Source organism: Dermacentor andersoni, chromosome 1 (assembly GCF_023375885.2).
Source record: "Dermacentor andersoni chromosome 1, qqDerAnde1_hic_scaffold, whole genome shotgun sequence".
Classification (NCBI taxonomy): domain Eukaryota; kingdom Metazoa; phylum Arthropoda; class Arachnida; order Ixodida; family Ixodidae; genus Dermacentor; species Dermacentor andersoni.
Genome location: NC_092814.1, coordinates 97539846 through 97552132, shown reverse-complemented (window position 1 = coordinate 97552132; position 12287 = coordinate 97539846). Strand labels below are relative to the sequence as shown.

Genomic DNA, 12287 nt, shown 5'->3' with positions numbered 1-12287 from the left:
CGGTTGCACCACAGAGGCACACTGCTGCAAGAAAAACTACAGTGTGGCGGTATTCGACACCGCTATCCTAATTGCACGGATTTATCTTTGATCAGTCAGATTTGGAGCTATGCAAGCTTTATTAAACCTCAGGTTCACGGACCATGCCCATTTGTCTGCCGTAAGGCCGGTTTGTAGTTTAGCAACCCGAACGAAGTATTCATCTTGGCGTGCACTAAGTGTGGTACCCACTGATTTAGTTATTCTTTCGCGCATGCTGCCATCACAAACAGTTTCACAACCTCTCTGGTGTCAGATCAGACACCTTTGTCCTTCCTTCCATAAGAGAGTAGCTCTAAGCGAAAAAAGACGCCATACAAAGCCTTCGCGTTGCGCGTGTGCATAGCGTGCTTGACAAACAGGACATCTCCAAAATTTCCTCTTGTTTTGTAAAAAACTGCTTGCCTGAACGAATGCGTGAACATACCAGGCCTACGTAGATGATAATGGTGAAAGCGTCGACTATATAAAAGTACTGTCGCAGGCCGTTCAACATATTCCCATGTGTAGTCACCTTTCTTAAGATCTGAAACTGCCTCTCATTGAATGCGGAAAATGCGGATTCGACTTCAACTTGGCGGCAACTTGTTCGTTTGTTTACTAGTGCTGTAAGCACTCCTGAACTCTCACGGGAGTGGGCAGAAACGTACAACAGGCAATACTTGTCAACAAATTCGACAAACAAGCTATAACTACCCCACTGATTAGATGAACATGTCAGGAAGCTGTGCAGAATGGAGGCGTGTGTGAGCAACACTTAAGCAAGAATACACCCAATGCAACGAATCTAAAAACTGGACCAAAGCAAGTACTGCGAGCAACAGGAAGAGCAAGATTGCTTAGCTTTCGACAAAATCCAATTTTGAGGCACGCAAGCAAACATGCAATAGAGATGTGCAGCAGCAAATTGTGGACCTTTACGATAATAAACAAAAGTACTTGAATGGCACAATCATTACTTCGTATCACTACGCTTGCGTGTTGCGCATCTGCTTCACTATCTCCTAAATCTTCCATCTTTGTCACGAATGAACCTACAGACTTCAGATACACACTCGTTCGACAGCTTATTCCATATTTCTATAAGAGATGGATATAAAATATTGTTCGAATATTGCACCGCACAGTGCGGAACTTGTCGGATAAACTTAGCATGGTTCTAGATGAGCGGGGATATGGTGTCTTTAGGATGCAGTATTTGTTGATAGCCATGCAGTCATGACAAAAAAGGTGTAGGTATTTAAGTAATGCGTCGGTAGCTTGCTAGTGTTGGAATGTACGTATACTTGCACAGAGCAGTCACGCGGTCCCTTCGAGAGTATTTCGAATAATTAAATTTAAATGATTTAGAGCAAGCTTCATCGACGCCGCAAAGTACAGCAACGGGAAGACCTTTGCCGTCGTTGTGGTCGACTCCAAAAGCGCCTCGATTAGCACTTCAGACCCCGGAGTAGCCGAGCAAGCCGCCATAGCCCTCGCCCTGCTAGACGGTCGTGGGACCGACCGACCGACCGACCGACCGACCGACCGACCGACCGACCGACCGACCGACCGACCGGACCGGACCGGACCGGACCGGACCGGACCGGACCGGACCGGACCGGTCCGAACCGAACCGAACCGAACCGAACCGAACCGAACCGAACCGAACCGACCCGACCCGACCCGACCCGACCGACCAACCGACCGACCGACCGACGGACCGACCGACCGACCGACCGACCGACCGACCGACCGACTGACTGACTGACTGACTGACTGACTGACTGAAAAACTTTATTGTTCGAAGTATCTACAGGGAGAGTGTGGAGCAATATCCTTAAGGGGCCGCTCCTTATAAAGACTAGGTGGGCACCTCATTACAGGAGCCCATTGGCTGTAGCCGCGGCTCGGGCACGGCCGACCAGGGCCTTCTGGCTTGCCAGGTCGGAGCAGCCGAGCAGGGCCGCCTCCCAGTCCCCCCGGGTAGGGTTGGGTATAGGGGGAAGGTGAGGGGTTGATTGGCACGCCCACACCATGTGAAAAATGTCCGAAGATTTTTCCTCACAGTACGGGCACTTCCCTGTGCAAGCAGGGTCGAAATGTTTTTTGACTGCCGGGCACAACAGTGCTTTAGTATAGAGGCGAAGGAGTAAACGCTCCTCTGCCTTCGTGAGGCCCTTACAGGGCTTAGGAAAGATTGCATGGCCGTATTGGTAGTGTTGGGTGAGATCCTTGAAGGTAAATACCGGATTTGGGTCGGAGTCCGCAGCGACGGGAGGCGAGGGCGATGCCCGGAGAGTGAGCGCGCGGGCAACGGCGTCGGCCGATTCGTTGCCCTCGAGACCCTCGTGCGCGGGAGTCCATACTATTGTGCGGGGCGCGGGGACCCCGAGATAATTGCTGCCTTGAAGTAAGCGGTACGCCAAATAAGGAATAAAGCCCCTTTCGATGTTTCTGCAGGCCCCTCGCGAGTCGCTAATAATGACCAGCGAATCCTGATCTGCGGCGGCGAGCGCGATGGCCACCTCTTCCGCATGTGTTATGTCTTGTGCTTTGAACGTAAGGCCGTTCACCGCGGTGTTTTGGTGGACGACTGCGGCCTATACCAACCCCCATGGTGTGGGCCGGAGGCGTCCACGTAGAATACTCCGTGCTTGTTCCCATAGTGACGTGCCAATGCTTCCGCTCGCGCGAGGCGCCGGCCACTATGGTCGTCTCGTGTCATGTTGGCCGGAAGAGGGCGCACGTACAGGGCGTATCTCCAGATTTCCGGGATGCGCACGCGCTCTTCCGTTAGTGTTGGATGGTGGATGTGTAGTCGGGCAAGAAGGCGGCGACCCGACGGCGTCTTTGAGAGTCTTGTGTAGTGGTTCGTCAAGTGTGCTTCTCGGAGTTCCGCGAAAGGGTTGACCATTCCCAGGCCGAGGAGGCGCTGGTTGGATGTGTTGATCGGGAGGTCGAGAGCACGCTTGTAAATTTTACGGAGAATCACCTCGAGGGCGTTCTCGTCAAACCTGCGAAGGTGGAGGTAAGGAGTCGAGTACAACACTTGACTGGTTATGAATGCGTGCGCCAGCCGCAAAGCGTCTTTGCACCGTAACCCCCCGCGTTTATTGGAAACCCGGCGAACCATGCGGCCCACCTGGTCCCCCACCATGCGCAGTTTGGCCAGTGTTGTGTCGGCTCGGCGGTGTTTATGAATAAAGAGACCCAGTACTCTGATCTGATCGTGTTCTGTGATGGGTCCATTTGGTAGGGACAGTTCGATTTTGGTAGTGCACTTCGGCGAGGGGCGAATGTGCACAAATTACAATTTGGCCGGGGAGCATTGAAGGCCGCAGCGGCGGGCGTAGGCATCCACGATCTCCGCCGCTTGCTGCAGGTTGGCTTCAATGTCTCCTACCGATCCGTGTTTAGCCCAGATGGTGATGTCGTCGGCATACAGCGCATGCTGTATGCCTTCCACATTCTCCAGCTGAGCCGGGAGTTTCAGCATTGCCAAATTGAATAGTAGGGGTGAGAGGACCGCGCCCTGCGGGGTACCTCTGGTGCCTAATTGGTAAGCGCCGTGTTCTTCATATTGTATCCGGATGTACGATAGCCGGTCGGAGAGAAATTGCTTAACGTATTGAAACGTGTTATGTCCACAGTTGGTTTGGGAGAGGTGTGTCAGAATTATGTCGTGTGTGACATTGTCGAAAGCCCCCTTCAAATCGAGGGCGAGTACTGCCTTGTCATTGAAGGGGTATTCCACGGGATTTAGAATTTCGCGGTCTAGTTGAAGCAGAACATGTTGCGCGGACCGGTGCGGGCGGAACCCGAACATGGTGCCTACGAAAACGTTTTGGTTTTCCAGAAACTCCGAAAGCCTATCTCGCACCATAGTCTCCATCAGCTTTCACGCACAAGACGTGAGGGAGATGGGGCGGAGGATGTCCGTGGTTATGGCTTTGCCGGCTCTCAGAATGAAAGTGACCAGGGCGGTCTTCCATTCGATTGGAGGGATGCTCGACGGTAGAGGTTTGGTTCCACCATCGCTCATACATTTATTTTTCTGTTTATTAAAACAAAGTGAGACAGGAACCGACCTACCCATCTATTAAAAAGTTCCTAGAATGAGACAAACAATGCTTCGCATTGAAAATAATCAAAACGTACTTATGTAAATACCTCATACGAGTAAACGTGTGTGCGTCACTACGTAACATGATTAGCTGAGAGATGCTTACAAAAATATCAACCCAACGTTGGTTCTACCAGATTTTCATATTTTTTTCAAATGCAGACTGGTGTTCTGGGGGTGGCGTTTCGGGGATGTGACCAAATTTAAAAGGAAACGACATCTCCGTTGAGAACATCTAAGGCTGCTTCCAGCAGTACAAGTGGAATTATCGCATTGAGTCTAACGTGGAGTATTTCGAAGTTGACCATACTGATGTATCTGAAAGCTTGTGAAATGAATTTTATTTAAACGTACTGCACGAGCTTTTGGATTAGAACTCTCGTAGATTCGAACTATTGCCTTGATTACACCGCTTTTTCTTTTTTTAGGTAACTTCTGTAGTTGCGCTCGACGACAGCCCACGACCTCAGTGTGGCGTTAAGTGCAGCGTTATTTTCGTGTAAATGGAGGACCACCGTAGCTTCGTTAAGCTTGAACTCTTCCATTTTACATTATTTTCGGTGCATTTCCCGTACTATGAGAGGTCAAACATTTCGCACTGCGGGCGGTTATATATTTTCTCGAACGCTAAACGGTGTGCAAAACGTGTTACTCACTCCAGCGGGCGTCCGCGCATTGAAAACATATGGCTGTACTTCTAGTAACGGCGTGTACTGCGACCCCTCCATACGGCTGGCTAGGTGGCAGCAGAGACCCACTAATTGGCTCATGCGCCGACCAGCAGCATGGCCATCGCGAGCGCACACAACCAGCCAGTGCGGCTGCGAGGCACGTTCTCGCCGCGCACTGTCGCGAGCCTTCGAATGCCTTCGAAGTGAACCGGCCCCTCGGACGCTGAGCCAAGGTGGGCCATGTAAACGAAGCTAGCGACCGCCATCAGAGGAAGCCCGATTTACAGCCTGTTCCAGGTACCGCAGAGTCGATTTTTCTCGCTCTTTGTGGCGGAGCCGAAAGTGCAGCGCATGTGTTTTGCTGCAAGCGCCTCGCAAGGCCTGTAAGGCTTACCGGTGTTCAGTGTTTACCGCGAATGCTTGCCAGCGAGTTCGCCAGTGCTATCACAGTGGGCCGTTGGAATTGCCGGTGGGGATTCTGATGCTATTGTGGCTTTTTCGTGGTTGCTGCCACTCACCGCGCTAGCGCGTTCGTTTTCGCTACCAGCGCAAACCTAATGAAGATGACGTCGAACGACAGAAAGCGACAGAAGGCAAGAGACTAACGGGAGACTGATCCGCTCGTGCGGTCATTTGCACTGCTGCTTTTAGTGAAATTAGTGTGCAGGGCATCGAACCGGAGTCAACTAGCGTATTTTTTCGGGGAAGCCGTTCTAGCAAAATAAACAGCCAGTAATTGATAAGCGAGTGAGCATAGTTCTTCCGCGCTTTTTGGAGCTTCTGAGAACTGACTGAATTTCATCTCATAGCGCAATTTTTCGTAGTCTCGTACGTTACACTAAGGCAGATTTTAAGAACTCGCAACGGGTAACTGGGATGGGTCATGCAGCCAGTGCTGTCATGGCACGCCCACCAATTTGTGTTTTGTTTTGTAATTAAAGGAACCTGAGTTTCAGTCGAGATATTCAATAGCATCAATGACAGGAAGAAAAGGGGAGCTCCAGCAGTTCTAAACAGCATCCTCACTTTCCCTACGTTTATACGCAGCAAAAATTAAAGAAAATGCAAAATAAATGCAGATGACGGACAGATGCGACATTTGTTTGCTGAAATTACGTTCGCGTGCGATTACTTACAAGCCGACGCAAGCGCATGCGCCGTAGCCGTATCCGACAGTGACAGTGCACAACCCTTGTAGCGACACATAAGCCGCAGGACACTAGAATTTAACGACCCGGTCAGCGCTAGGCACCAGCAATAGTAAATTGCAGTGATCCGTGCGACGCAGCGGTGCATCTGTCTGTGTACGAGAAATAATTGAGGATTGAATGCCGGGCTATAGTAGGTTCATGATTAGATGACAACAACGCTACCAGACTGGCTGAAACAAGAAGCACACAGACACGGTGCTAGCAGCTGTATGTATTTTATTTTTTGTGGCCATCTTATGTTGTTGGCCTTGTTATTTATCCGTGTATACAAGGCAAGGGGTGTCATTAAATGCGTACAGTCGTCAGTAAGCGCCCTCTCTGTGTGCTCCTTGTTTCGTTCCGTCCGGTAGAGCTGTATTTGTGTAAATGTGCATGATTTCGCGAGAAATCCTCCAATCGCAACATTTGTGGAAACGGACAAAACAACAGAACTCAACATCCGGCGTCTGAAAAGAAGAGGTGATGCAGGATACCGCTACTTGATTCTTGACATACTCGTCGCACCTCGATATACTTTGACATTGCGGGTTGGCTGCTGTTGACGCTGCGAAGATCGTTTGCAAAATAATGCTGCACGCACTGTGCAACTGGTGCTTTCTAATGCTAGGTTTGTTTGCAAGACTAATTTTTCAGATAAGCAGTGGATGCGTATACTCATGTTTGCCGTTCAGCTGCAATATTTATTCACATGGAAAACAAGAAGCAACCTTGCAAACAGACTGGACTGCCGATATATTGCGCTGCTATTTCAACGTTTCGAAACGAGTATGACCAAATCCCGTCGCTCTGTGAAAGAGCACGATAAGAGAGACAAACAGCCGGCCACAAACAATATAGTAGGTTAACGTTCCTGCTTCCACTCGGAAGCGTTGTTTACAATGAGATTTTAAAAGATTGGCTAGGCTCTATCAGTGACGCAACCACTGTGGGGTACTTGAAACGTCTTGACGTGCTGAGGAGGTTGTATGGGGTACCAGGGTGAAATAACGTAACAACCTTCATTTACGCAAGCATTACAAAGCTTACGTGCTTCACTTATGTTACAGCTGGTGTAGTGTATCTAGCTCATATGTCACCTGCGCTCGCTTGCCCTTCCCATGGAGACAGATATTTTGAGCCGTGGTCTGATGGGGTGGGCGAGGATAAGCATCTCTGTCTTGCTACCTGAGTTTCTTCCCGCAATTTCTGGGCCATATGTGTCGAATGCCAGGGCGCCATAGCGGAGCAAGGATCAAATTTCTGCACAAAATTGCACACTGTAAGCCTTATAAGTGAGATGAGCACAGGTTTGAACTTCATGGATTATACCTAATATGATTGAGTCAGTTCTCAAACGTGACTGCTCCTGCTCGGAATAACAAAGGTACTGCCGATCAATGTCTCTCTGAACGCCGAGTGAGAGGCTAAAATTGAGCCTCTATTGCGTCATGGATGGCCCGACATCAGTGCCATCTGTGGACGCGATCCATGCGTAATCGATTAATGACTACTTTGTACACAATAATACCAAAGTAAGGCACGTGGTTAATACGGTTGCAAAGATACAAATGATAATACTGTGGCATGTTCTCGTTACATGCGGTTTTATCAAGCGGCCCGTTATTCTGAACTGAACAAGTAACTTAGCGCAATAAAAACCACAGACACAAGAAAGGTGGACAAAGAGAAGCACTTTGTCCACCTTTCTTGTGTTTGTGGTTTTTATTGCACTATATTATTTGCTCAGTTATGGAAATCCAACTTGCCCAACAATCAACTGGTCTAGCCCTTTATTATCATCGAATCGAAAGTCGTTTCACGTCAAAACACGTTATACGGCTTATTTGAGTGACTGTTCGGTCATTTTTTAACCACATTGTAAACAAGGCTAGTGTGTGCGAGCCGAAAAGCTAACATTAAAATCTTTAATTGTCGGCGATTTCTTCTTCTGTCATTGTGTTTCAACGTTGGGTCCTAGCAAGAAGCTGACGAGCTCCTGGAGTTACTCATGTGTGTGTGTGATTGTGTGTTTTTTTTCCCTAGTAACTACTGCACGTCTTAGGCTGGAAATGAAGGCCTTTATCGGCTTCTTGGGCGTTGTGCTCTGTTTAGCTACCTGCGATGGCTCTCAACTCGTCGAGGTGTCAGTGCTACGGCAGGAAACAAAACGTAAGATAACTATGTATTTTTCCGCATGGCGTCGTACTCGTGCATTTTCACTGATACGTTTTTATGTCTCGGGTATTTTGTGCTTGTATTTGCGATGAACTTGTCGCAAGAGCTCAAAAACTTAAGGCTCTTGGGATTATTGCGAATGTGAACAAATGGAAGGCTTACCAGAGCATCAAAGAAAACCTATATTGCTGATGAGTACGTGTGTTTGTGTGCGCACGCGATTACACACACGCACGCGTATACACTAAAGTACGAGTCAGACACGTCGAATAAGTACGTGACAGCAACGCGTTGGTCATGAACACCCCATAGATATCGGAGGCCGAATTAAAAGTTTTTCGTTCGTAGATGCTCTTTGCCATTCCCCGGTCGCCTTCGGTATTAGTATGTCTAGGATCAGGATTGCCTGGAACTTGTTAGTACGCCAGAGGTGTTAGTAAGGAAAAAATTCTTGCCTATCCTGACGCTGGACATACTTAGGCGAACGCGACCAGCCATTGACAAAGGGTACCTACGAAATACTTTTGTTCGTGATTACGGAGATGTTCGTTCGTATGTACTGTTTCACCATTGGCCGACCGCCTTCGCTAACATGTACAAAGTCACGATTCGCTGGCGTTTTCTCTGACGAACACTCTTAGGGAAGGAGCATTTTCCGTGAATACGGGCCCTGGGCTCATAAACACAATGGGAATAGGGGTCCTGACTCCACATTCACACGATATCGTTTACGATAGAATTGTTTGAGAGAACCGGTGAGAGCGAACATGTTACTAGCGCAGGTTGCCGGCCAGTGACAGAGGTTTGTTAATTCAGCGCCGGAGAACGAATTCTCAATGTTTTTGATCCTAACTGAGTTTAATTAGTCAACGGCCTTCATTAAAGGAATATTCGCTATTAGCAAACTGCTCTTTCGAACCCCTCCGATGGCTCCAGGGCGCACTAGGGCGCGAATTCACAAGCTATGTAGTATAATATAAACATTCGTAGGAGAAAGCTTAAGCCAATCGGGACAGCGAATATAGCATTATTTAAGGGACCTGTCAATGACAAGCAGTTTGCAGAACCATAAGGTCTTAAGAATACGCCCCTTGTCTATAAGACAAGATCCCGGTTTAGAAAAAAAAAAAAAAAAAGACCGAAGGTGACAACCAACAACGCTGATGTAATAGTTCTATAGCTTCTGGTCTAGTTGTACAACAACATGGTTCTGCTAAAATTTCATCAGCGGCTCGAGCGGCGTACCGTCTCATACATTGCGAAAATAGGTCAAGTGGCATGGCAAACTGTACTGGGGCCCAAGGATGCAGGGCCCGTATTCACAAAAAGCTTTTATGCTATAATTGCTCGTCGGCACAAATTGCAGCTAATCGCGATACTGTACACATTAGTGAAGGCGGCTTGCCACTGCGAACAGCACTTACGAACGAGACGCTTTCTGGATTCGTCCCCAGAATTCTAAGCTCCTCGGCTCCGCGTTCTTTTTACAACGGTCCTCAAAAAAAAAAGGGAAAAAGAAAAAAGACTCTCTCTGATAGAGAAAGCGGACTTAGCAGTGACTGGTCGGCCAAATGGAGTTTTCTACGAAAGAAAATTTGGCCACTCTGGACCAACTGCAGAAAAGTGTTACATTCCTTTCTTTTCTTGTTTCTTTTGCTTTCTTTTTCTTTTTGCTAGGGAGATACAATAAGCGTACATACCGGGTGTTTAAGCCAACAATTTCAAAATTGTTTTAGAAATTGCCTGTGGCAGATAGCAAAATTCTAGTACGTGAGCTGGTCTCCTATAATAGGTGGGAATTACGTGCACGAAATAAATTGAAATACAATACCGACTAATTAAAAAAGATCAATTACCGAAGCTTTTTCACTAATTACCTTATGGCAGGTATTGAAATTTGCAAATTCTAGCGGGCGAGACTGCAAGGCATATCCACTTGAAAAGAACTGTGTGGATGGCACCATTTACGAGATACGCGCCGTCAAACTTGCGGTAAAAAGGAACTGTCATTCCACTTACTTTAAAAAAAAAAACGTGGTTTTCTGCATTTAAGCACAGAAGTAAATGGAACGCCAATGCGTTTCTCCGCAAAGTTCGGAAATTAATATCTCGAAACTGGTGTCATCCTGAGAATTCGTTCCAAGTGGATCCGCCTAGCAAACTCCCGATCTAGAATTTGTAAATTAGAATACGTGCCATAGGGGAATTAGCTAAAAAATTAATTAGTGAATACTTATATTTAGACGATTACCCATTTCAATTTTTTTGTGCAAATAATGTCTGCCTCTTCGAATAGACCACGTTGTGGACTAGGAATGTCCTACCTACAATGCGCAATTTTTACAAAAATGTGAAAGTATTCGCTGTCAACGTCATTATCCTCATCAGCCTATCTTATGTCCACTGCAAGACGACGGCCTCTCCCTGCGATCGCCAATTACCCCTGTCCTGCGCCAACCGATTCCAACAAGCGCCCGCGAATTTTCTAATTTCATCGCCCCACCTAGTATTCTGCCGTCCACGACTGCGCTTCCCTTCTCTTGGTACCCCATTCTGTAACCATAATGGTCCAACGGTTACCTAACCGGCGCATTACATGACCTGCCTACCTCCATTTTTTTCTCTTAATGTCATTTAGAATATCGGCTATACCCGTTTGCTCTCTGATCCAAATCGCCCTCTTTCTGTGTCTTAACGTTATGCCTAGAATTCTTCGTTCCATCGCTCTTTGCGCGGTCCTTAACTTGTTCTCAAGCTTCTTTGTCAGTCTCCAAGCTTCTGCCCCATATTTGAGCACGGGTAAAATGCACTGATTGTACATCTTCCTTTTCAATAATAATGGTAAGCTTCCAGTCATGAGCTGACAATGTCTGCCGCATGCGATCCAACACATTTTTATGTTTCTGGAAATTTCCTTCTCAAGACCAGGGTTCCCAGTGATTGACCTAGGTAAACGCACTCTTTAACAGACTCTAGAGGCTGAATGGAGATCCTGAACCCTTGCTCCCTTGCCCGGCTATTCATGATTACCTTTGTCTTGTTCATATTAACCTTCAACCCCATTCTTACACTCTCTCTGTTAAGGTCCTCAATCATTTGTTGTAACTCGTCTGTAGTATTGGTGAATAGAACAATGACATCGGCAAACCGAAGGGTCCTTAGATATTCGCCGTCGATCCTTACTCCTAAGCCTTCCCAGTTTAATACCTTAAATACTTTTTCCAAGCAGGCAGTGAATAGTATTGAAGAGATTGTCTCTCCTTGTCTGACCCTTTTTTTATAGGTATCTTCCTACTTTTCTTGTGTAGAATTAAGGTGGCTTTGGAATCTCTGTAGATATTTTCCAAGACATTTACGTAAGTGGTCTGTACTCCTTGATTACGTAATGCCTCTATGACTGATGGTACGTCTACTGAATCAAATGCGTTGTCGTAATCTATTAAAGCCATATAGAGAGGCTGATTGTGCTCTGAGGATTTCTCGATTACCTGATTAATCACATGGATGTAATTCATTGTAGAGTATCCCTTCCTGAAGCCAGCCTGTTTCCTTGGTTGACTAAAGTCAATTATTGCCCTTATTCTATTGCAAATTATCTTGGTTAAATACTTCATATAATACTGGGAGTAAGCTAATAGGCTTATAATTTTTCCATTCTTTAACGTCTCCCTTTTTGTGGATTAGTATAATGTTTGCATTCTTCCAGTTTTCTGGGACCCTTGCAATCGATAGACACTTCGTATACAGAACCCCCAGCTTTCTAAGCCTTATGTCTCCTCCATCTTTGATTAAATCGACTGTTATTCCATCTTCTCCCGCCGCTTTCCCCGTTTCAAGACTTGCAAGGCCCTTCTGACCTCATCGATAGTTATAGGAGGAGTCTCTGCAACCTGTTTATTACTGCTTCGACTGGAGGTATTGTGGCTCCTCTGGGTACTGTACAGGTGACTATAGAATTCTTCCGCTGCTTTTACTATGCCTTTGAGATTGCTGATGATATCACCGTGCTTATCTTTCAGTGAATACATCTTGGTTTGTCCTATGCCAAGTTTCCTTCTCACTTATTTCAGGCTGCGCCCATTTTTTACGGCTTCTTCAGTCTTTCTC

General features: G+C 47.1%; 1 protein-coding gene and 1 pseudogene across 1 annotated transcript in view; one reads left to right on the top strand and one right to left on the bottom strand.

Annotated features, from left to right (window-relative positions):
• Positions 1-1898: 1898 nt before the first annotated feature.
• LOC126543911 (uncharacterized) lies at positions 1899-2746 on the bottom strand (annotated as a pseudogene).
• Positions 2747-4969: 2223 nt separating this feature from the next.
• The window catches only part of LOC126543287 (uncharacterized), a 36710-nt gene continuing 29392 nt past the window's right edge, over positions 4970-12287 (top strand). Inside the window, exons 1-2 of the mRNA XM_050190417.2 lie at positions 4970-5112; positions 8049-8174. Coding sequence (XP_050046374.1) covers positions 8075-8174 — 100 coding nt within the window. The 5' untranslated portion in view covers positions 4970-5112; positions 8049-8074. The remainder of the gene's footprint in view (positions 5113-8048; positions 8175-12287) is intronic.